The sequence below is a fragment of the Macrotis lagotis genome, chromosome 4 (assembly GCF_037893015.1).
Source record: "Macrotis lagotis isolate mMagLag1 chromosome 4, bilby.v1.9.chrom.fasta, whole genome shotgun sequence".
NCBI classification, from domain to species: domain Eukaryota; kingdom Metazoa; phylum Chordata; class Mammalia; order Peramelemorphia; family Peramelidae; genus Macrotis; species Macrotis lagotis.
The window spans coordinates 206,582,182-206,607,692 of record NC_133661.1 but is presented as its reverse complement, the minus strand read 5'-3'; the positions used below and the strand labels follow the sequence as shown (position 1 = coordinate 206,607,692).

The 25,511-nt window shown below is 40.4% G+C and overlaps 1 protein-coding gene across 6 annotated transcripts in view; it reads right to left on the bottom strand.

The window, feature by feature from the left end:
* The window catches only part of LOC141522154 (sodium/nucleoside cotransporter 2-like), a 52,941-nt gene extending 29,028 nt beyond the window's left edge, over positions 1-23,913 (bottom strand). The window contains exons 1-8 of one of the 6 annotated variants that reach the window (XM_074235320.1): positions 23,772-23,913; positions 17,225-17,319; positions 16,820-16,906; positions 15,324-15,416; positions 10,261-10,466; positions 7,061-7,197; positions 1,475-1,564; positions 1,281-1,369 (exon numbers count right to left, since the gene is read on the bottom strand). In XM_074235320.1, the coding sequence (XP_074091421.1) occupies positions 1,281-1,369; positions 1,475-1,555 (170 nt within the window). In that variant the 5' untranslated portion in view covers positions 1,556-1,564; positions 7,061-7,197; positions 10,261-10,466; ... (2 more) ...; positions 17,225-17,319; positions 23,772-23,913. Of the gene's footprint in view, positions 1-1,280; positions 1,370-1,474; positions 1,565-3,133; positions 3,292-7,060; positions 7,198-10,260; positions 10,467-15,323; positions 15,417-16,819; positions 16,907-17,224; positions 17,320-23,771 lie in introns of those variants that run through there. The other 5 variants (XM_074235321.1, XM_074235322.1, XM_074235324.1 and 2 more) reach the window with 5 other exon arrangements.
* Between the last annotated feature and the right edge of the window lie 1,598 nt (positions 23,914-25,511).

The window sequence follows — 25,511 nt, the reverse complement described above, 5'->3', positions numbered from 1 at the left end:
GAAATAAATAGTCAATAATTATGTATTAATTGTCAGAATGTGCCAGGCACTGTAGAAGTGCTAGAGATAAAAAGAGGGGCAAAAGATAGAAATAAAAACACCTTATTCTCATGGAACTCACATTCTAATGGATGGACAGGAAAGAGACAAAGATGAGAGACAATGCCAAAAAAGGAATAGGGAGAAGAGACAGATATGAGAGACAAACACAAGAGAGTGAGATATATATATATATATAAAGAGAGAGAGAGAGAGAGGAGAGAAGGAGAGAGATGAGGGGGGATGGGAAAAGGGAAAGAGGGAGAGAGGGAGAGAAAGAGAGGACAGAAAGAAACAGAGACAGAGAGACACATACACACACACACACACACACAGAGAAGATAAACTGGTATTTGTGGTTAAAGCACAATGGGGCTTCCAGGAACTTAGAGCCCAAAAGGCTGTTCTAAAGTCTAGGTAGGGGAAGTGAGCTTTTAGGCAGAATAAAAGTTTGGCGTGGAATTCATATAAAAATGAGATAGTGGGATAGGTGTGGAAAATAATACCTGCTACAAGATTGTATGTGGAGTTCTAGGTCTGCCCTTCCATACCTGATTGGGGAGCAATGGTTGTCATCATTAGATTTGGTCTCTCTCATCCTTTTCTGAGGAATCTTGCAGTTCTGATTTGATGCTCACCTGATTCCTGTCACTATCATCTCATCATCTTCCTAAGGATTCATTCCACTTAGGTCAGTGTCTTTAATGTGTAGTGACCAGAACTGAGCCCTGATGGTTGTCTGACCAGGACCGCCCTTTCCCTTCTTCTGGACAGTAACCATTGCCTGCTGTTATCATACTACAGATTCATATTGAACCTGCAGCCACAGAAACCCCCAGAATCCCTCATTGTCTCTTCAAACCTACCCTCTAGGTTTAACTTATCAATCAGTCAGTCTACTAGAAACTTCTATGTTCCAGGCTGAGGACAAAGAAAGTCAAAAGAAGTCTCTATCCTCAATGAGCTCATAGTATAATGAAGAGAAGATATAACCGGGTTCAAACTACATGCAGGATAAACTGTGGATTGTCTCCTAAGGAAAGCTCCTGGTCCTAAGGAGGATCAGGAAAAGCTTCTTGCTGAAGGTGGGAGTTTAGTTGAGAAGGAAGTCAGGGAAGGTGGGTATAAGGATGGAGAGAGTTCCAGATGTGGGAGATAACCAGGGAAAACTATTGGTGTTGTGTTTTTTTTTAATTCTTAGAGGACTTTAACATTCATCCCAATTAAATCTGATACTTCACCTTTGGAAAGTGGAAAGCTCTGACCCATTCCCCAGGTTGATTTCTGTATCCTCATGCTTTTTTTTTTCTGGAATTTCTGGTTCTTCCTCCTACAAGCATGCACAAAGTCAGTGTAAGTCAAAGAGAAGAGCAATGATTTAGACCTGAAGTTGAGACTAGCACATATATTTCTGCATAAGAAGAAACAGAATTACCATGATATCCAGTCCCTGGTTGTCCATATAGTTTTTCTTTGGAGGGAGTGGAATAGATTCTTTCTCTTTTTCTTTCTCCATCTCTTGTTACTGTTTTTTTCAAACAAAAAAATACAAGACTAAAGATTGAGAATGAACAACACAGATTTGGAAACAGAAACTTTTTCCAATTAGGGTCACTGACCCATGAAATCAAGTCAACAAACATTTATTTAAGCATCTGTCAGGAACTGTGCTAAGCATTGGGGATCCAGACAGGCTATAAAAAAAAATTAGTTCCCACTCTCAAGAAATTCCCAGTCTAATGGGAGAGAGAACATATAAACTACAATATACAAACAAGATGTATACAGGATCAACTGAAGATCATCACACAGAGCAAGAGAGCTAGAATTTATGTAGTTATTTAAAGTTTGCAAAATACTTTACAGATTTCTTATATTAATCTCACAAGAACCTGAAAGAATTCTGAGGCAAATAGGCTAAGTGACTTGCCCAGGGTCACACACTACCTGAGGACAAATTTGAACTTAGGTCTTCCTGACTCCATTTCTAACACTTTATGCTCTAAACTACCTATCTGCCCAAAAAGGGAAGGAAAGAAAAGAAGCAAAGAACAAGGAATAAAGAGGACTGGCTTTTTGTAGAAGCTGAAGTTTTAGCTGGGACTGGGAAGCAAGGAAGGAAGGCAGGAGATAGTCATGAAGGAGAGAATTAGTGAAAATGTCCATGATTGGGAAATGAGTGTCTTGTTTGAGTAGCAAGAACACCATTGTCACTGGATCACAAAGTACATGGTGAGCAGCAGATGTGAAGAGTAAGAAGGCAAGAAAGTGGTGTTGAGGAAAGCTCAAGAGACAGAGGAAGTGAGGGACAGTGACTGAGAAAACTAAGACAATGAAGTCAAAGGGATTTAAAGAGTTAAGGGAACCGGGGGCTGAGATGGTTAAAGGAAAGAAGAAACAAAAAAATGCTAAAAGGACATAGTTTGCTATCTAAATGTTAAGGTTTAACATATTTAACTGCTTAGAATAGCAGTTAGAAAACAGGTATGCATGATGAATCAAATAAATAGTGCAATAAATATGAATTCTTGTATGATCATCTTTGTTCTGTAAGATTTTTTGACCCTTTGAGTATGAACTACTAAGGAGTGTGTAATTAAGTTGGCATAAAAGATACAGAGGGGTAAAAGTCAAAATTGGGAAGGCATACAAGGTTGAAGCAGATACCCTAAGGACTATAGTATAATATTGGTTGATTGTAAATTTCTACTTGAGATCCCTTCCCATACAACAGCTATGTATAGTATCTTTACATTAGGGCTTGGAATCTAGTTACCCCTCAAAAGCATCAGAGCTATCCTATCATATTTAAGGAAAGTTTTATGGCAAATTAGTCTGAGAATCTATCCAAAAAGACCCACAAAAATGTCTACCTTAGATTTATAAGCCATCTCATATTTTTAAAAATTCATGAATAGATAAGAGAAGCAAGGGCAGGTAATTAGAAACCACTTTAGATTTTTAAAAGACACAGACAGCAGAAGTAAGTTCTAAGGAACACATTGCCAAAAATTCTAATAATTAACTTAATTTAATCATTTTCCTTTAATAGAAGCCCCTATACATAAATTTATCAATTAGTTCTCTTGCTTACCCAAATATGTTAGTTTCTGCTGGATGTCCTGGACACCTTTGGGAGAGCACCTCTGAAGGAGTAAATGTGAGGACCCAGAAGAGAACAGAATGTCATGTGGTTCTGAAGAGAAGCCTCCAGGTATGGGAGGTGACTGTGACTCCAGTTTTGGGAGGTGAAGTCCAGCCACCACAGCCCATTCTCCTACTCTACCTTCCAGATCTCAGACTTCCCAGGTGAATACTTGACCCAGTCACAAAGGAAGGGGTATCACTCTTTGCCCACCCCTTCCCCTGACTCCTCACTGCATGGGAAGTGGACAAGACTCTATGGTCTGGCCCACATCCCCCTCTATGCTAGACCCAGGCCTCGTCAAAGTGAAGACTCTTCTCTGTGGTTGTACCCTTTTCTTTCAGAAATTCTAGCCTGGTCCTTTGTTAATCAGTTGATCCTTAAGTAGCTCACTAGCTCTAGGCCTTGGCCAAAGAGTTGAATCTGTAAACTGTTTATGGTCACCAGTGAATTAAAATCTGAGTTTTTCTTATCTCTGGCTCAGTTTTAGAATTTTTCACTTAAAGGAATCCTAATCTTAAATCTCTTTCACTGAAAGGACCATCCTTTTCCATCATTCAGTAGACAGACTCTTATCTCAAAATGACTTTTTTTCCCTTCTCTCCCTTCTCTCCCTCCTTCCTTTTTCTCCCTGATTTTGTCCCTTCCTTTTTCTCCCCTTCCCTGCTCGCTGTTAAATACATATATATATATGTATATATATATATATATATATATATATATATATATATATATTCTAATTCCTGCTCCAGAGTAGAACTGAGAAAACACTGCAGCTCCTGATGTCCAATACAAGGTGAATGATACCAAATGGATGTACCATCTCTATCCTTTCTTTTTTTCTTGTGATTCAGGGAATTATGAACACAGAGAAATATTATCATTGTAAACAAATTGTGTAATCTTTTTCTGCAGTTAAAATATTTAAATCCTGTAACCTTATATATGCATACACACACACACACACACACACACACACACATATATATATATATATATATATATATATATATAGAGAGAGAGAGAGAGAGAGAGAGAGAGAGAGAGAGAGAGAACTAATCCTTGTAACTTTCTTTGCACAGTTAAAAATGTTTCCTTTTGACCTTTATTTTGATCCTGGCCTTGGGTTCACAGGTGGGTCAAGCTAGATGCTAGATTGTACAATCAGAGAGCAATTTCTCCAAAACAAGACCCAACCACTCCCAGGGTGCTGCCCTCCCATGGGCCCTGAGGGGACATTTAAGGAGAGCTGCTAGTGCCTTTCCCAGGTCAGCCTGGTTAAACTACCCCACCCAAAAATCCACGTGGCCTTTAAAGAACTTTTAACTATCTCTCACTTTCTCTCTTTGTGTAGTAATGACTTTTTAATAAATCTGTATTTTCTTTGTATATCCACATTCTAGGGGTCAGAATCATGAATTATTCATGGAGAACCAATGATCCACCCACAACACTTGAAAAACCAGCTTATTATGAAAGAAATTTTAATTTCCTTGAACAACCCAAGTAAAAGAATAAGAAATTAATATAACCATTTCATTCAGATGGATTGTAGAACTGCTAAGCAGCTGTCTTAGCACTCCATCCCCTATTAGAGGCTAAACCATAATTCATCTTTTAGGCAAAGACTGAGTCTCCAAGGAAAAGAGATTACGCTTAAAAGTACCTGCTCCATTATTCTCCCCTCTTTTTTTTTTGTAGGAAAGGTTTAGACTTAAATCCAAAGGTTGCAATTTAGCACAAAAGGTTCACAGGTTAAATTCTTTGGAGAAGTAGCTTGATAATGATTTTCAATAGAATAAGAAGAGGTGGGAGAGTTTGGGGAATCACCCTCCACCAGAGGGGTTTGGCTTCCCAGGAAGACAAGCTGGAGATGAGAAACAGGGGACAAAGGGGTAGGAGAGTTTGGAGTGGGCTATTCTCCAAAGGAAGGCAAGCTGCCTTAAATAGTAAAGAAGGGTAACAGGAGTCAGGGATGTCACACCCCAGAGCAGGCTACCCTCCAAAGGCAGACAACAGCTCTACTGAGGAGTAAGCTTTTTTTTTTTTAAGGTTTTTGCAAGGCAAATGGGGTTAAGTGGCTTGCCCAAGGCCACACAGCTAGGTAATTATTAAGTGTCTGAGACCGGATTTGAACTCAGGTACTCCTGGCTCCAGGGCCGGTGTTTTATCCACTACACCACCTAGCACCCCAGAGGAGTAAGCTTTTAAGGAGAATGGGGGGGAGGCATTGATGAGGAGTTGCAGCTCAGAGAACAGAGCTGAGGTAAAGTATGTAGGTGAAGGGTGCTAGGTCAGATCTTGATAGAAGTTTAAAGCATGTTTTGCATGGGAAGGGCAAGGTACTTTACTAAAAGTTCATACTTTGAACAACAGGATGGGAGAGGTTAGTACAAAGGGTATAGAAACTATAAAACATATTTGTCCAATATTTTCCCAACTTCATGCCCAATTCAACTATCTTAAGACTGTTGTAGGAGTTGCTAGCTTCCCTGTGAAGAACTCATGACTCTGACCCTAAAGTGCAGGTTAAAAGAAAACACAGATTTATTTAAAAAAAAATCATTACAACATAAAAGAAAGAGTTCTTTAAAGGCCACATGGTTTTGGGCCCAGTAGCTTAACCAGCCAGGCCAATGGCTGATTTAACTGGAGCTTAGGAGGTTAGAAATAATAAGATTAAGAGAGAGTTAAAATTCTTAAAATTAGAGACCTTAAGATTAAGAGAGTTAAAGTTCTATAAGGCCACATGGTTTTGGGTGCAACAGTTTAACCAGGCAGGCCAGAAGCTGACTATCTGGAGCATTAGAAAATCAGAGAGGTAAGGGCAGTAAGAGAGAGGGAGAAATACTCCAGTTTCTCTTTTAATATCCTACTCAGAGTCCATGAAGAGGTTTTGGGAGTTGTGTGGGTCTTGGATTGGAGAGATTGCTGTAGGAGGTGTGTGGTTGTAGCAGTGAGCACATGGTCAGAGTTAAAGTAAAGGTCAAGTGCAGAAAAAGATTACAAAATTTGTTTCCATTACAATATTCCTCTATGCCCATAATTCCCTGCATCAGGATCAAATTCATATGGAAATTGGAATGAAGGTCTCTTTTCTTCAGAAGCTACTTCCAAGTTGAAAGTTGTCCCTGACTAGCAAGTTCAATGGTGGGGGGGAGTTGGGGTGAATCCAAGAATCAGCTGAGACAGGATCCAAGAGGTGCTGGCTCCCAGATTCTGGTACAGGATACAATTTGCTTGGGCCACTAGATTGAGATGTATTGTTGCCGCTGGTTGTTTCTCAAGTTCCATAACTGCCCTGAGATGAATCCCAACTCAGATTCGGGAAAGCAGGTTTTAAAAAGAAGATAGAGATTTATTAAAAAGAAGTTTACAACACATAAGAATGGTAATAGAAAAGTTAAGAAGAGTTTAAAGAGTAGACCATGTGGGTTTCTGATTGAACTGGTCAGGCCAGCTGACCAGGGCTTCAACAGGAGTCTGGAAGATACAAGAGAGGAGCCCATTCCTAGATCTCCTTAAATTCTCCTTCAGAGTTCATGGGAGGGGTGGTGACCTGGGAGTAACCCAAGTTCCTCATTGGAGATTTTGCCTTTTGGGGAGGGGTCTTTTTTGGGTGGTCTTGGGTGTTTCCAGGTTGTGCTCTCAGCTGCCCCACCAGAAGACAATGGTTCAATCAGCAACCCACTTCACCTGACCTGATTATAGTAACTTGCTATATAGAGCAAGCAGGGACATAAGAGGATATATTTCCTTATGTATTTAGATATCTGTTCCAGGTAGAGGTCATGTAGTGTCACAGACAACCCATTGCAATGAGCCAGGCTTCAGATCTGCCAGGTAAAACATTGTGGCCAGTTAAGAGAAACCTACCTCAGCTGTGCTGATGGTCATTCCCTCAGTGGAATTTTCTCATGGGTGCTCCACCTGCAGTGATGCATATCAAACCCCATTATGGTATGCACATCAAATGCATCATTGGCTCAGTGGTGTCCCTTTGATTAAAGTACCTGATATCAGACACAGACCAAATCAGTTACTAGGCCTTCATACCAATTTCTTCTACTCAGAATTTTAAGTGGATTTAGCTCTAAAGGATCAAAATGTGTCATATGATGATTATACAAATCAATATTAGCAAAGAGATTCACAGAAAAATTGCAACTAATTTTATACATTGGACTGTACTTTAAATGAAATTTAATAAACAAAAACTTGGTTGTAAAAATGCAATAATCACAAATTGCATCCAGAACCAGGTTTTTTAAAAAAGAATTTTTTTATAGTAGAATATGTTTAAACATTTTTAAAATAGACACAAATACAAACCATTGCTTTTAGAACTCTTTTAAACAATTAGAATATCTTAGGACAACCTGACTCCAAATTTGGATTTCCTTTGTCAGGTCCTTTCTCACCTTAGGAAGAAGTGACCAGGGCTCTGAACTCTGTAACCCCTGAGTAGATACCCAATCCTTTACTACACTCCTCCTTCCCCAACCCCCCAATAAAACCCTCAATTCTTTTCCTCTGTTTCTGCTCCAAGGGAAAATGTCCAAAGGTTACTTTCTGAGCATCAAAATCTATTTATTTGTAAATAAATGCATCTCTTTCAGGAGCTCTCCTACGACAGTTATCAACAGATCATAGATTTAGAGCTGGGAGTTCAACTGATCCATCTTATAAATGAGAAAACAGAGAAAGGGGTCAAGATAGGAGTTTCTGTTTATCTATACTAAATGATTATATTTCAAAATGTTCATGGAATAGTTGAATTGATTTGTAATGGTTAAGAAAGGCATCATCTGGGTGGCTAGGTGGTACAGTGGCTGAACACTCACCCTGGAGTCAGGAGTACCTGAGTTCAAATCCGACCTCAGACACTTAATGATTGCCTAGCTGTGTGGCCTTGGGCAAACCACTTAACCCCGTTTGCCTTACAAAAACCTAAAAAAAAAGCATCATAGCTATTGCAATGATATGGAAGGTTGAAGGCAAAGGGGAATGAGGGAACCTTCACTCTCATCAGAGGTGGCACAGAGAGGAAATAGCACATATACTCAATGGGGTATAGACATCTAGAGTAGGAAGGAGAGAAGGGGGATGGGGAGGGGGGGAAGGGGGAGGATGTGAGTGATGGAGTAGAGGGTAGACCATGGGGGAGAGTAGTCAGATATAACACATTTTCCTTTTTACTTCTTATAAGGGGCTGGGATTGGATGGCCTGTCTGGGACCACAGGGCCCCGTGGTTGCTGGGCCTAAGAGGTGGTATGTGGGTTCGGGGCCTCTTGGCCCCAGGGCGGGTGATCTGTCTGCCTCACCACTCAGCTACCCTACAGCACATTTAAGAAGAGGGATAGAAAGGAGAGAGAAAATATATGGTAGTGGGAAAGTACGAATGGAGGGAGTTGTGATCAGCAATGGCAGCGGTGGAAAAATATGGAAGTAACTTTTGTGATGGACTTATCATAAAGAATGTAATCCACCCATGACAGAGCTGGAGGTGTTGAAACACATACTGAAGCACATTTATTATTATTATTTTTTTGGGGGGGGGTTAAAAGGCAAGTGAGGTTGGGTGGCTTGCCTGGGGCCACACAGATGGATGATTGTTGGGTGTCTAAGGCTGGATTTGGACCCAGGTGCTCCTGACTCCAGGGCCGGTGCTCTGTCTACTGTGCCAACTGGCTGCCCCTATCATTATTATTTTTATTATTGTTATTATTTTTAATTTTTTTCTCTTTCCTTTATTTTATTGCTCATGAGGGTCTATATTTTTTGGAGGGGAGGAAGTATTAAGTTTACTCTTAAACAAGAATATTTTAGTAATGTATAAAAAAACATCATTTGTACAAAAATAAAAATAAATAATAAAAAGAAAGGCATCATAGGGGCAGCTAGGTGGCCCTGGAGTCAGGCCAACCTGAGTTCAAATCTAAACTCAGATACTTAATAATTGCCTAGCTGTGTGACCTTGGGCAAGCCACTTAATCCAAATGCTTTGCAAAAACCTAAAAAAAAGGCATCATAATACCTGTATGATTTTATGAAACACGAAAGTTCTTTTAAGGGTTTTCAATGACATCATCCTACTCTCACAATGATCCTTCCCTGTAAATAGGGAAAGTCTTATTTTCCTGACATGGGAATGGATTTGCTCAAAGTCACACAGATATTCAGAAATGTAGGTGAGATTTCTGACTCCCAGTGCAGCAGACTTTCCATATACTACCTCTAGGACAAACCAGTGGAGGCTATTGACTGGATGAGACTAAAACTAGATTGAGTACCATTAGTTTATTCCAAGAGAAAGCAAAGACACACATGGTAGTGATGCAAGGGAAAGATGAGAATTATGAATATAGAAATTGCGTGGAGATATGAATTGGCTAGAAATAGAGAATTATGATTGCAATAGAAACAAAATTTATCATTTTAAAGACTGCACAAATTGGGTGGAGATCCCCATTACCATTGTTTAATGTAAAATTTGTATGATTTCCTCAGACTTCACTTTCTACCTAATTCCTAGCTCAGTAAGTAAGAAAAAGGGAGTTCACCTTTTGCCCTCTGGATGTGAGGCAAGACATAAAAACCTGGGTTGGATTCCTGCTCAGGGCTGCAGTGTTCTCTGATCTATTGGCCCAGCCAATGCTGCTTGGCTGTTCTTTTATCTCCTTCTTTCTCTCTCTCTCTCTCTCTCTCTCTCCTTCCCTCTCTACCTATCCCTTCCTATGTGTTGTAACTTTTTTTAAATAAATTTTTGTTTTATTTCCACCCTTGCTTTCCCGAGTCTGAATAATGATTCCCCATAGGCAGAACCCAACTCAAGTAGCCAATGGCTATAGTAGAACATACAGAGTACAAAGGAGTCTGACTCTGCAGGCAAAGCCTGAGATATTTATGGGTTTTCAGTTAAAATGAAAGGTGGAGAGGGAAAAGGGGCAGTCCTTTTCAGGACTCATTAGAACACAGAAGCCAAATGTTCTTGTTTATCATGAGTTGGGGAGGGGGAGTCTGCAAACTGCAGGACTGATTTCAGCCAGTTCTAGCTAGCTCTTCAGTGGCCTACCTCAGCAGATGCAACCAAAGTAGGCTTCCAAAGTAAGGAGGTGTAAAAGATTATTGGTAAGTCAAGACTGAGCAAGAGTCAGATTAGCAAATGACTGGTCCATTCCTTTAGATTCTCCATCCTCCTCCTCCTCCTTCTCCTCTACTCTTTGGATAACTCAAGGAAGACAGAGAGGTAAATTGGGTGTATATTCACAAAGTAGAACCCTAGAGAAAGAGAAAAGTGAAAAGTAAAGTCAGCTATTTGGGTGTAGGTGGAAGATATTTAATAAATCAGGACCCAGATTCAAACCCTATTTCTTAGTCTCTTCTGTAAAATGAGGTTGGACTAGATGGTCTACTAAAAAGAGAGGGAACTAAATTTTCTTGCTTTGGAAATTGGGCTGAATCGACTGGTTGCAATAGAAGAGTCAGTAGAAGCCTCTAGGGTCTAAGTGAGAATAAAAACTGGTTGGTTAGATAAAAGATGCTCAAATCATGGAAGCAAGATTTATCTCTGAAACCAGAACAAGTTGCACTTTGAATTTACTCCATGTAACTGCAATTGCCTAATTACAGTCATGATGAAAGGAGAGTTTTTGCCCACTCTGGGGGGTTTCAAGTACAAGGAAAAGTTTGAAAGTGGAATTTCCTCTTGAGTTCCTTCACCATACTCAGCATAGGATAAAGTGGAACAGCCTGAACTTAAATTTGGATTTACTTTCTTGGGTGTCCTTCAGTTTATGGAGAAATTTGACTAATAGGGAGCCATTGGTCTATTTGATAAACTTAACTGTAGAGCTTCTCTTAAAGGAAAATAACTAAATTCAGTTAGTTCTATTACTGTTCAGGTGAACCTCCTTTTATGCAATATATTCCTGATACCTATCCTTGCTTCTGCTGTCTATTTATGTCTTTAAAAAAATCTGAAATTGTTTCTAAATGAGCTACCATTGCTTCTGTGTCCATTCATACTTTTTTTTATTTTTTTTGCAAGGCAATGGGTTAAGTGGCTTGCCCAAGGTCACACAGCTAGGTAATTATTAAGTATATGAGGCCACATTTGAACTCAGGTCCTCCTGACTCCAGGACCAGTGCTCTATCCACAGCACCATTTAGCTGCCCCCATTCATAAATTTTTAAAAATATGAGATGGTTTTGAGGAATAACTAGATTCCAACCCAAACCCTAAGACAGACAGATTAACCCATGTCTCTTTTATGAGAAAGGGACTCAAGCAGAAATTTACATTCAGCCAATATTATACTATAGTCCTCAGGATATCTGCTTCAACCTTGGAAACAACTGTTTCATAAAAGAGACAATATACCAAAATTTTGGGATGCCACCGAGGCAGTTAGGAGAAAATTTATCTGAGTCAAAAATGGACTAGATTGTGTTGTCTATACTTGTTTGCCTATTTGCAGGAGAAGCAATAGAAGAGAAACAAACTGAACTAGAAGTCTTCAATTCAAAGTAGCTAATATATCATTGGAGGGTCTTCACTTCATGATAAACATTGTGTATGTGTGTGTGTGTGTGTGTGTGTGTGTGTGTGTGTGTGTGTGTGTATGTGTGTGTATACATATATATTATAATGTTTCATGGTTGTTATTCTTTTGTTGATTGTATTAATTCAATACAAAAGTAAAGCATAATATACAAATATGTGCTTTTGTTAGTCACTGCTAAAAATTTTAAATAGACGAAGGCCTAGGATAAAAATCCATGGGGCATAGAGATGTCCTCCTATGCTGACATTAAATTATTAATTCATACTCCTTGGCATCATATATTTAACCAGTTTGGTAGCTATCTAACCATACATTGTCTACTCCACATCATTTTGTCTTATCCATAGGAATAGCATAAAAAGCTATCTCAAATGAATTACAAATATTGAGGTAAAAACTATCTATAGCAGTTCCCTAAGCCAGTGACCCTTGTCTGCCTTGACTTATTCTTTTTTTTTTTTTTTTAGGTTTTTGCAAGGCAAATGGGGTTAAGTGGCTTGCCCAAGGCCACACAGCTAGGTAATTATTAAGTGTTAGAGACCTGATTCGCCTTGACTTATTCTTAACATAGCCTCAACTAGTTCTTAGAAATCATTACTTACATTTCTAAATGATTACAAATCATCCTTTCATATTATTTAAAATTTTATCAGGAATCAAAATCAAGCAATGACTTCTTGCAATAAAGAATAATAAATAGTCCAAAAAACAATTATTTGGATTTGAACCATTAATTTCCCTTAGGCTAAAAGTGAAACAGCAAAGTTAGTTGTTATTTTTTTTTATTCGTTTTTTTTTTTTTTTTTTTGCAAGGCAATAGAGTTAAGTGGCCTGCCTAAGGCCACACAGCTAGGTAATTATTAGGTGTCTGAGGCTGGATTTGAACCCAGGTACTCCTGACTCCAAGGCAGGTGCTTTATTCACTACTCCACCTAGCCGCCCCCAAAGTTAGTTTTATAAATGAAATTTAATTCTCTAGGATCTTACCAAAACTCATGGGTGGATGGCATCCTTGAAAATGCCAGCAACCTAACTAACTGAATAATCGACACTTATGGAATTTTCACAAAGGATCATAAAATTTGGTGGTCAACCAATCAGGTTACACATTTGTACATAAAGGTGTCATTGATTGCTTTATGATTCTCTAACCTATCCACAAAGTATGAGCCATGTCAAAATTGACAAAGATCCAATTATCCCAGGACTACCATCTCCTCTTCTGACACTATGTTTTACATGTTATTAGATATGATATAGACATATAAAACATTGGAGTTTCTTCCTTTACAAAATATCATAAGTATAAGAATTTATTCAGGTTCTCATTTAGATAACCAGAGTAGATTCCTGCCTTCTCAGGATGGTCCTTCACTGATTGTTTACACAGCTTTTGCAGTTTTTTACACAGAAAGAGCCTCCCTTCAGATTTATAACTAGAGACATAGACCATTCCAAACTTACAGACCTCGATTAGAAGCTTATAGAACAACTTTTGTCAGAAATATTGTAATTCTAATTTAAAGCATATCATATTCTACAAAAGTGAATGGTGTGATTTTAATAGCAGAATTGCCTTCCTAAATAGTGATGTTTAGGCTTAAATTAAAAATGAGTTTAGAGTAACCATCACTGCAACAGGTTTCTTGAGTAGATATCAAATATTACAATGACTCAAAGACATGCAGAGTAAGACTAAAACTAAGAATTTCAACTACAAGGTAGTAGGTGGTAGAGTAGATTATCATTTATGTTTGTCTATATTCATTGAAATGACAATGTTATATTAACTTTCGGTTGCCTTTACATGAAAATAATATTAGATTCCCACAAGCTGATCTCACAGCTAAGCATATGTAAACCAATCTTAAGCATTTTTGTTCAATGGAAGTTGAAATCCAACAATAATTCCCAATTTCTCTCTTAAAAAACCATTGGCCTGAGACTTTCCACATACACACAATGTAATTTATTCGTATGCTCAACATCCATGCCACCAGTGTAGAATTTCCCAATTCTTTTTGTACTCAGCATTTCGGGCAGGACATTCACATTCAACTGGGATTTTCAAAAAAACCTGAGATACCCCATCAGTATCATCCCAAAGATCCTATTAAACACAGGCTGAGGGACAGGAAGGACATCACACAGGTGAGGATGAACAAGGCCAGGGACCTCTGGAAATCCAGGATATAAGCAACCAACAAGAAGGCAGCATAAACTAATAAGAGGGAAAACAGAAGAGTCAGGGACTCAAAGGAGGCAACTATAACCTCTGCTGTGACTGGTTCCCATTTATTCTACAGAGGTCACCTACTTGCTGGAAGACAAAGAATATGTGTGAGAAAAAAGGCTAATTCGCTGTCCATTTGAACTAGTTTCTGAAAGATTAGACTGTTCAGACAGATATTAGTATAGACACTATTCTCCCAGGAGACTCCTCCAGTTCACCAAGGAGGCATGCACAAACAAACCTGCAGATTCACCCAAGAATTAAACACAATAAAAATAAGGAAAACAAAAAATTCTCATATTAGAAGAAACATGACATCTTAGTAAAGAACCAAATAATTTACTGCTCTTCAGTTATTCTCTTTGGCAAAAGCAATACTTTAAATGGATGTGTGAAAAAAATATACTGAAAGACCTTAACTTTTAGAAAACAGAAGCTACTGTCTCTTGAGGAAGACCCCATGAGAATCTATCAGAAGGGATGTATTTACTTCAAATGCATATACTTCTAAAAGCCAGTGTGAGATTTGGCCATATAATATGTGAGGGAATTTGAATGAATGGCTATTCCAGAATGCCAGGCAGTTCTTGAACCCCTAATACACTAGAGTTGTATGAGCAATGCTAACTGAATTCTTTTTAAGGACAATGGAGGAAGTTGAGATTTTTCAGGTTAGACTACAAAGAGTGAAAGAAGGGAAAAATCATAGGGAAATCCCAGATGCAAAGGAGGTGACAATCATGAGTAAGACAAAATCTATGTTCTCTGGTCATTGTCATAATCCTTTATTTGAATAGACAGCTTAAAAGCAGCTAACTAAGGTTTTGGCTTGCAAAATTCTGGATGATACACACAGAATTAAACAGCAGAGGCAGAAGCTATAACAGATACTTGAAAGAAATAATTCTGCCAGTACATAACAAACTTCATTGATACTACTTTGCTTGTAGCAGATGTTCAATAAATATTGGTGGTTCATTTATTTTGTTTATCTAAGCCTTCTCTGTGAGTGGTTAGGGTCAGGAATGATAGCGAGTTCCAGAAAAGGTCAGAAGAATGCTTCAGAATGAGTCCAAAAGCAGAGAACATAAAATGTAAGTGGATTTTCAGAAAGATAGATTGGAACTGGGGTTTTCCTCTTATCAATCATTAATTCATGAAGTAGGACAGTATAGGAAGGTCATGGAAACTTTAGCAAAGGAATCTCAAGGCAGAACAGAGCTGGAGGGAATTTCCTTTCAGAACTGACCCTGGGCCATGAGAATAGTTAAAACTCTGCTGATATTTTTAATTTCTACTTTTTTTTTGCAATTGGAATTGAGCCATTTAGTGTCTCACCTATACACATGAATCCCAGCAAGATCCACTAGAACAACTGGATGTGAACTTTGTAGAAATGTCTTGCCTTGGAGCTAAACTTTCAGGCTCCTCCTGAGAAAGAATGTAAAATGTACAATGTAAAAACAGCCCTGGCTTATTCTCATCAATTTTCACACTTAGAAGGGGATTGATCATTGTGTGGCTTTCAGCAGAATTTGCTCTCATTCAAGAGAAAGGAAGGGGATGATGAGATGAAGGGAAGACTTTCTGATAGAAAGCTTCGAATTGACTCTGGCTGCACTAAAAGGGCCATTGAGCAGAACATCAGAGTAATATCCATCTGACTCTGGACCAAACAACATCCCAGCTAATTCAGGTATAATTTTATGCTACTTGTTTTAGGGAAAAAACTTTGTGTTCATTTGCCTTCTGTCACTTGAGGATACCAAATAGTTAACTCCCACATTCTAAAAGGAATCAATCTCTTCTCTCTCTCTCTTTTCTTTTTATAAGACTGACATCCCCATCTTGCCTAAATTCTCGACTTTACTAGCAAGTCAATGCCACTTCTGAGCCAAGGTAGTTTAACCTTTTGTATTTCTGCTCTGGGCTAGGTCTCTCTCCTAGACAAGGTTGTAACTCACCACTGCCCCCAGGGCTGCATATTGTTTCTAAACTTAATGAGGACTCCACTGGCAGAGCATTCAGCTCAACTGCCTAGCTCAAGAGACTCATGTGGGTTGCCATATAGGAGGCAGGTCTAGTCTCTCTTTTTCTTCCCAAGGTCCCCCTTCCCAAGGCTGTCTCCCCTGATTCAATGGGCAAACAGCTCACATTTCTTACTTTCTTTTCCTGGTTTTTGATATGTGAGGAATTGATTTAGATTGAGCTTTATTAGGAGACAGAGGCAGAGTTCAAAGCTAAAATGTCTTGATTGTAGAGAATGTATCTCAAATTGGTCTTTCTTACCTAAATCATTTTTGGAGAAATACCAGGAATCTTTTTTTTTTTTTTTGGTTTTTGCAAGGTGATGGAGTTAAGTGACTTGCCCAAAGTCAAATAGCTAGGTAATTATTGAGACAGATTTGAGACTGAGACTGGATTTGAACTCAAGCCTTCCTGACTCTAGGGCTGATGCTCTATTATGCCACCTAGCTGCTCTGAATCTTTAAAAAAAAAGAGAGCAAAAAACTTCCATGATGCATTTCAGAGGCCATTTCTTTAAAACTACCCCTGGAGCTTTGTTGCCATCTGATGGACACAATTTGACTCAGACCACCAGAAACCAGGACTTGTCTCTTCTATACTTCCCCTCTTATCAAAAAGAAGAAATTTTATTTATTTATTTTTAGGTTTTTGTAAGGCAAACGGGGTTAAATGGCTTGCCCAAGCCTCACAGCTAGGTAAGTGTCCGAGACTGGATTTGAACCCAGGTACTCCTGACTCCAGGGCTGGTGCTTTATCCACTATGCCACCTAGCCGCCACGAGAAGAAATTTTAAAGAAATTTCATACCTTCAAAAGGGAAAGATCAAATCTCATTTTGCAGAAGACTCCCTTTACTTTAATCAATTCAGTTCTTTTTGTATTCTGCTTTTCTTCCTATGACAACAGGAAAAATTACTGTTAGGCTTTCAAAGAAAAAGACATTAAATTACTATAGTAATTTGAAGGAGATTACTGGGAAATTTAAGTAATGCTTGGGAATACTTTATCCCCAGCAGGAGCTTTCTCCTTCTTTCCTCTTTATTTTTACCACTCTGTTACTCATTTTATAGGTCCCATACAGTTGCTTCTGAATTTATTTTATATAACTTTAAATGAAAGATAATGCCATAGTGATAAGACTAGAAAACTAGAAGAAAAAGGGTGCTTTTCAACTATTATACAGAGACACATGAGCAAAAAAGGCAAAATTACCTCAAGTCCAAGCTTAGATTTTCCATACCGTTGTCCATGGAAAGTAAAGAAATAAGCTCTCTTTCTCTCTTTTTGTCTTCCATCTCCTACAACTTCTAGGTAAAAATGTTTAAAAATTTAATTCAAGGTTGAATGAAAATGAAACATTATCAAGGAACAAATTATATATTTTAAACAAGTCATTCTAAAAAAGAAAGATGCTTCTGTCCAGGAAGTACAATTTAACATCAGTCACGAAGTATTTCTTAAGTACCTTCTATGGCACAAGGTATATAAAGACAAAAACTAGTCTATTAAGGGAAAATAAAATATACCCATACAAGTTTTATTTGTTTTTGTTTTTTTAGATTTTTACAAGGCAAATGGGGTTAAGTGGCTTGCCCAAGGCCACACAGCTAGGTAATTATTAAGTGTCTGAGACCAGATTTGAACCCAGGTACTCCTGACTCCAAGGCCGGTGCTTTATCCTCTATGCCACCTAGCCACCTCCCCTTTTTTTTGTTTTTGCTTTTCCCATACAAGTTTTATATATGTGTATATTTATATATTTTAATGCAAACATATATATATATATATTCACACAAAAGAAAAAATACAAGGTAATTTTGGGAAGTGGGGTCAGGGGGCAGTGGTAGTCAAGGGGGAGCAGTAAAGTACTCATATAGAAGTTAGTATTTGAAGTGACCTTTGAGGGAAGCTAAATATTCTAAAATGTACTGAATGTATCTCAAATTTAATATATCAAAAATGAATTTCATTATTTTACTTCCAAACCCATTTGTCTTTAGGACTTTCTTCTTTCTGCTAAGGGTAGTCACCCAAGGTCACAAGTTTTGATCCACCTTCCATCATTTATTCTCACTTACCCCATACATCTCATCAGTGTTAAGATACTAATTCTGCCCCACAACCTCTCTCCCATCTGTGACCTTCTTATGCCTATAGCAACCACACCAGTCTAGGTCTGTGCATCAAGGCATATGTAAAACTACCTGTCTGCTTCTGAATGACCATGCACTCTAGCTCAGACTTGGGTGTTTTAGGAATGTCTTGGCCTCTGGCTGCACTAAAGGCTGCTTTGGAGATGACAAAACAATCTGTTTATTGGTCATTGAGCAGGTGAGTTTTTGAAGCAAGTGCTCTTCCATGGGTCAGTCATCTTTTCTGTTCTCTTGCCAGCTACAGATCATATCAGGTCTATTAGAGCCTATCCTGAAGGGGAAAGAAGGTAGCCCCCTCTTCTCTTCCCCTGGCAGAAATAGTGATTGCTCCTTCTAGGGAACTAAAGTAGCTACTTGATTAGGCAAGTTGTGCTGGATTTTTTGCTTGTCCCCTGTTGATACCTTCCTAAATATAGATGACTGAAGAGCAATCCTGAGGCGGACATATTCAGATTGGAATGGTCTGGAGTCCTCAGTCAGGGCTGGTTACACTTCAGGAGGAATCCCCAACAACTTCTTCAGGACTTATGAAGATGAGTACTAGCTAGAGGATAAATTTAACTCCTGGCTTGTCATAAGACAGACTTTGAGACTGATAGTGCAGACATCAAGTGAGATATAAAGATGCCTATTCAGTATTAAATAATCCTGAAAACTATATCTTGTTCTAATGTTTAAGTGTCAACTTCCTAGGTGAGTATAATAGTGGTGATAGGTCATTATCCTGTTTTAAGTTTGTGAGAGTCTTTTTTGTTAGCATTTCTTTTTTGTGTAGGAAATATTTATCTCATACCTAATTTACAATTGTGCCTTGAGTACCTTTCTTTCCCCTACTTGGGGAGAGCCTAGACTTAAGCCAAAGCCAAGACATATGTAATTTTCCCCCTGGGATACTTGGACAGAGGCATAATAAGGCAGAGTGCAAGAAAAGGAGTCTGAATCTTCTTAAATGGGGTTAGATCCTGCCAGATCAAACTTGGTTGATCTACCCAGTGCATTTGTCCTGAGCAGAGGAAGCTCTCAGGAGAGAGGGAGAAGGTACAAAAACTGGTCTCTTGGCAATGGCAGTGGTTTTTATGCTATTACACTCTTATTACCTGTGCCTAATAAAATGCCTTCCTAATTAGTCTCCTTTATCTCAAGTCTCCGCCCTCCCCCAAATCCAATTTCCATACAACTACTAAAATGATTTTTCTAAGAAACTGTAGTTGGCCTCTTCTCTACTGAAGATTCCAGAAAAAAAAAGTTGCCAGTATCAAAGTACTTGGCACTATCAAATAGCTCAATATCAGAAACAAATAAGGTTAGGGTTATCCAAATGACACTAAAAATATTCATTCATTAATCTTATTTCTCTACTATAATCCTGTCAAACTGGATTATTTGTCATGTGGACCACCAGGAATTTACTCTGTCCTTCCATCAGAGACTAAGGACCATCAGGGCTTCCTATGTACCTTGTGACTGAAGCAATCCTATCTATTTCTTCTATTATGAGATTGTAAGCTCCTTGAGAATAAAGATGATCTCATCTTAAAATTTTTCCCCAATACTTAGCATAGTATTCTCATAAAAATATTTAAAATATTTTTTCAGTCATTTATTCAGGAGTAGTAGATTTTGGGCATAAGATAATGAGGTCAGTTTAGGACATGTGGATATTAAGATGACTATGTGATATTCACTTCAAAATACCCATTAGATAATTGTTAATGCAGAACTGAAGTTCAGGAGAGAGACTAGGCCTCATTACCATCCACCTTATCACAATGGGTCCTAACAGATTTTTGGGTCTTTACTGTCTCCCTCCTCTAACTCCTATATAGATTTGTCAGATGAATCTTCCATATACTTAGGATATCACTACTCTGCTCAAAACATTTTAATATTTCTCTATTGACTACTTTGCCAAACTCTTTAATTCCTTACTTTCCATATAAAAATCTTCAGAGCCATTCTCCCTTTCTAGTCTTATTTCATACTCTTTTTGTTCATATACTTTACATACAAGGTTTTCTAATAAAACATTAATTCTGATAACATGCACTTTTCCTAACACATTAACCATGAAATAACCTATAAAATGCAGTACTCACTAAAATTGGTAACATGCAAAAGAAGGCAGATAGGTCTACATTGGATAGAGTTCTGGGGCTGGCATCAGGAAGATCATCTCCCTGATTTCAAATCAGGATTCAGACACTTAGTGACTGTGTGCCCCTTAGCCAAGTCACCTATCTCTATTTGCTTCAGTTCTTTCATCTTTAAAATGAGTTGGAAAAGAAAATGGCAAATCACTCCAGGATCTCTGCCAAGAAAACCCCACCAGCTCATATAAAGTCTGACACAACTGAAAAACAACTGAAGAACAACAACATAGGATATACACATATAAGAGAAAGCTATGGGAGATATAATTGAATCAATGGAAGCAGGTGACAAGCCTAGAGCCTAGAACTAGCAAAAAGAGTGACCTGAAGGGTGCTGAGGTGAGAAAGACTTCCAAAGGAGATCATCTAATCATTAGCAAAGACACCAAAAAGATAGTTTAGAAGAGTGGTTAGTAAATTTGACAGGGATGGTATTCTGGAGTCCCAGATTGGAGAGGGTACTGGTTAAAGATGAAGGTCTTAGGTAGATGGGAATGAAGCTATTCCCTTTTTAAGATTGGAGACCCAGAGAAACCTATCACCCCCATGAGCAAATTTAGCGAGTAGGAGTCAAGGAAAAGAGATAAGCTCAAAATCGGTGGTTATCTGACACACAAAACTACAATGTTATGATCTGATCATTTTGCCCTGTCCTATTCCCATGGCCTCAGTAAAATAGCTCATTTCTATAGTAGTTTAATATTTACAAATTACCTCTCACAATTCTGTAAGGTGGTACTACTTGTTTTATACCCATTTTGCAAATATGGAAGTTGACCTTTATAGAATTAATCACTGGCATTCAGAACTTCTGACCCTGACAGAGTTGCCTGTCAGAAGTCACATTTGTATAATGCTCAAATGCTTTCCTCTTAGCAGTCCCATGAGGCAGGTGGAACAAATCCTAATCAACACCACAAAACAAATTCTTCCTGTCTCTTCTAGCTGACCTGAGGCATTCACTTCTCCCTACTCTCCAGAGTTCTCTATTAACATAACTCTTTTTTTTTTTTAGTTTTTTTCTTTTGCAAGGCAAATGGGGTTAAGTGGCTTGCCCAAGGCCACACAGCTAGGTAATTATTGTCTGAGGCCAGATTTGAACCCAGGTACTTCTGACTCCAGGGCCGGTGCTTTATTCACTGTGCCACCTAGCCGCCCCACTTAACTTTTCTGAATAAATTCCTACATATGTATCCCATTGTGGTATGGAGGGGAAAGCTCCTGGTTCTTGGGGGCCATGCCAATAGAGTGTAAGCTCTGGTCTTCCCAAACTGAGAGACTTCAAATGTGGTCACAGTGGATTATTAGTCTTTCCTCTGAACTAAATTTCAGATTGAAATGTCAGACAGAATGAAGCATAAACCAGAATTAAGGCAGAAGGGAGAAATCAGATATGCTGACAATGCCAGTATGATGGTAGAAAGTGAAGACTTAAGAAGCCTCTTTTATTTTTCTTTATATAAATATTTTATTTGTTTTCCAATTATATACAATAGTAGTTTCTATCATTTTTTTGGCAAGGTTTTGAATTTTACACATTTTCCCCCCACTATCCCTTCCCTTCCCCTTCCTTTCCATAGAAGTCAGTCTGATAAATCTTTACATTGTTTCCATGCTATACATTGATCAAAATTGAATGTGTTGAAAGAAAAATCCTGTCCTTGAGGAAAACATTATTGCACTGATGGAAGGAGCAAGTCCATCAAGACTGATCATGTTGCTGTTAGGGTGTACAATGTTCTTCTGTTTCTGCCCATCTGGCTCAGCATCAATTCATGCAAATCTTTCCAGGCTTCTCTGAAATCCCATCCCTCGTGGTTTCTAATAGAACAATAGTGTTCCACAGCATACCTATACTACAATTTGTTCAGCCATTCCCCAGCTGATGAACATTCACTTCATTTCCAATTCTTTGCTGCCACAAACAGGACTGCTATGAATATTTTTGTATAAATGATGTTTTTACCCCTTTTCTTGATTTCCTCAGGGTATAGCCCCAATAATGGATCAAAGGGTATGCCCATTTTTATTGCCCTTTGGCCATAATTCCTAATTTCTCTTCAGAAGGCTTGGATGAGTTCACAGCTCCATCAAGAATATATTAGTGTCCCAGATTTCCCCACATCCCTTCCAACATTGAACATAGTCCTTTCTGGTCATGTTGGCCAATCTGAAAGGTGTGAGGTGGTACCTCAGAGATGCTTTAATTTACATAAGAAGCCTCTTGATGAGAGTGAAAGAGGAGAGTTGTAAAAGCTGACTTTGAAGCTTCACATCCAAAAAACTTAGATCTTAGTAACTAGTCACATCACTTATGTACAAATGGAGAAGAAATGGAAGCAGAGTCAGATTTCATACTTTGGAGCTCAAAGATCATTGCAGATGGTAACTACAGCCATGAAATAAAAAATACTTTTGTTCCTTGGAAGGAAAGCTAGATAAATCTGGATGGCAAGCTAAAAAGCAGAAACATCATTTTATTAATAAAGCTGCATATAGTCAAAGCTATGGTTTTCCCAGTAGCAGTGTATGGGTGTGGGCTAAGAGAAGCTAAGCACCACAGAATGAGTGTTTTCAAGTTGTTTCCTACAGAAGTCTTGAGAGTCCCTTGGATGGCAAGGAAATCAAATCAATCAATGCTTAAATTAATGAAAGCTGTTCACTGGAAGGACAAAAACTGGAGCTAAGGCTTAAATCCTTTGGTCACACGAGAAAAAAATGGAAAAGACTTTGATTTTGGGGAAAGACAGAAGACTAAAGGAAAAGAGGATGGCAGAGTGTGATATAGATAATATTATGAGAAAAATCATGAAAATAAATTTGGACAGATTCTGAGAGATAATGAAAACTGAAAGGGATCACCAATAATCAGACACTACTGAAACGACCACAAAAATCTGGAGAGGTCTAGCTAGTGATTTTTTACTTTTTCTCCTGAGGGTCGGGAGTTGAAATAACGGGATTTGACCTGAGCCTCCCCTGCTGCGCGCCTTCGGGCAGCGCCGTTGCTGCTCCGCAGCCTCAGGTTCAGGTTCAGGTTCAGGTTCAGGTTCAGGTTCAGAGGACCACGGGCGGCTCCAGGAGGCCGCAGGGGCTGCACACAGGGGAGCCGTGACCGTCCCGGGGGAGGCGGCAGACGCCGCCCCAACAGACTCCGCCCAGTGCCAGCGCCCCCCCCAGTCGGGGGGCGCCCGGAGGCAGCGGCCTGGGGGGCTCATGAGCCCGGGGGCGCCCCCGGCCCGGGCCCCGCGCGGGCGCTTATTTCTGGGCGTCTGGCGGGCGGCTCGCCGCGTCTCCCCCGCGTCTCCCCGCACCCGCCCAGGCTGGTCCTCCACGCCGCCCCGGGATGGCGCTGCTCCCAAAGGCCGGGCCGGCCCCCGCCCCGCCGGGGCCCCCCAGCCCCGGGCCGGCTCCGTCTCCGTCCCGCCCCCTCGGCCCCGCCTCTGGGGCTCCTACCCGGGGCCGCGGCGCCCCCTCCTCTCCGCAGCCCGGCGCGGCTCCCCGGGGGCGGGGCTGGGGGCGGGGCGTCGGAGGCTGTTGGCGCCACGAGCGCGAGGATTCGCCGCCCCGCCCCCAGCCCGGAGGCCGAGGGGGCAGCTCACGGGGCGGCCGGGGCCCGGGGGCGGGAGAGCCCCGAACTGTCACTTCCGAGCGCCGCGGTGGGCGGCGGAGCACGTGTGTTGTCCGATGGAGGGGGCGGGGCGGGGCGGGGCCCGGGGGCGGGAGAGTCCCGAACTGTCACTTCCGAGGGCCGCGGCGGGCCGCGGAGCACGTGTGTTGTCCGATGGAGGGGGCGGGGCGGGGCGGGGCGGGGCCCGGGGGCGGCGGGAGAGCCCGGAACTGTCACTTCCGAGCGCCGCGGGGGGCGGCGGAGCACGTGTGTTGTCCGATGGAGGGGGCGGGGCGGGGCGGGGCCCGGGGGCGGGAGAGCCCCGAACTGTCACTTCCGAGGGCCGCGGCGGGCCGCGGAGCACGTGTGTTGTCCGATGGAGGGGGCGGGGCGGGGCGGTCGGAGCCCGGGGGCGGGAGGACTCGGAGGAGGCCCGGGGCGGCCTGCCCGGGAGCGGGAGCGCCGGACACCCGGGAGCTCGGGACGGGACCGGGAGGAGAACAGGAGACTGAAGGAACGGCCTTGACAAGGAGGAAAACTCGGCTTTCCCCTTCAGAAAAAGAAGAGAAGAGTGAAGCTGCAAAGGGACTGAGGGGAGAAAAGGGAACTCTTGGTGTCTGATGCTGCTTTTTTTTTTTAAAGTAAAATAGGGGACGGCTAGGTGGGTCAGTGGATAGAACCCCGGCCTTGGAGTCAGGCGTACCTGAGTTCAAATCCGGCCTCAGACACAAAATTACCTGTGTGACCTTGGGCAAGCCACTTCACCCCATTTGCCTTGAAAAAATCTAAAAAAAAAAGTAAAATGGGGGGGCTCTAGATTGTGCAGTGGATAGAGCACCAGCCTTGGAGTCAGGAGTACCTGGGTTCAAATCCAGTCTCAGACACTTAATCATTACCTAGCTGTGTGGCCTTGGGCAAGCCACTTAACCCCATTTGCCTTGCAAAAAAAAAAAAGTAAAATGGAAGCAAGAATATTTGCTGAGACATAAGGGGATGGGGGTGGGGATGGGGTGGGGAACGTTATGGCCTAAAGCAAGATGATGGTCAGGGCAAGAAGGGGGCAAGAGGCCCTAGTGTGAAAAACCACCCTTGATCCATTTACAGATTCCCCTAGAATCCATTCCCCTAAAAAAAAAATCATGTCTATTAAGGAAGGGAGGATAGATATATACATGAAGATGAAACTGATGAAAAATTGCAGTTTTCATTAAAAGATAGATTAATAGAAGGAACAGTAAACAGAAAGTCCCTAAGCAGGGGGGGGTGGAAATTGGAAGCACAGGTGGTTAAAAGATGTGCCTGGAGAACGGATCAAGTAGAGAAAATTTAACAATCATTGAATTCCCTGAAAAATTTGAAGAGGAAATGAATCTAACCATTATAAGTTACTAGCAAATGTTCTGGAAATGTTGAAAGCAAAAGTCAAGATTGAAAACAAATAAAATTCATAGAATATTAGTAAAGAATAACTCAAAATTAAATTCACTATGGTATATCATTGTCAAGCTTCAAAACTACTACAGTAGTAAAGGAATAATCCTGCAAGCAATCAAGAACATCATCCCATATCAAAAAAATACCATTTT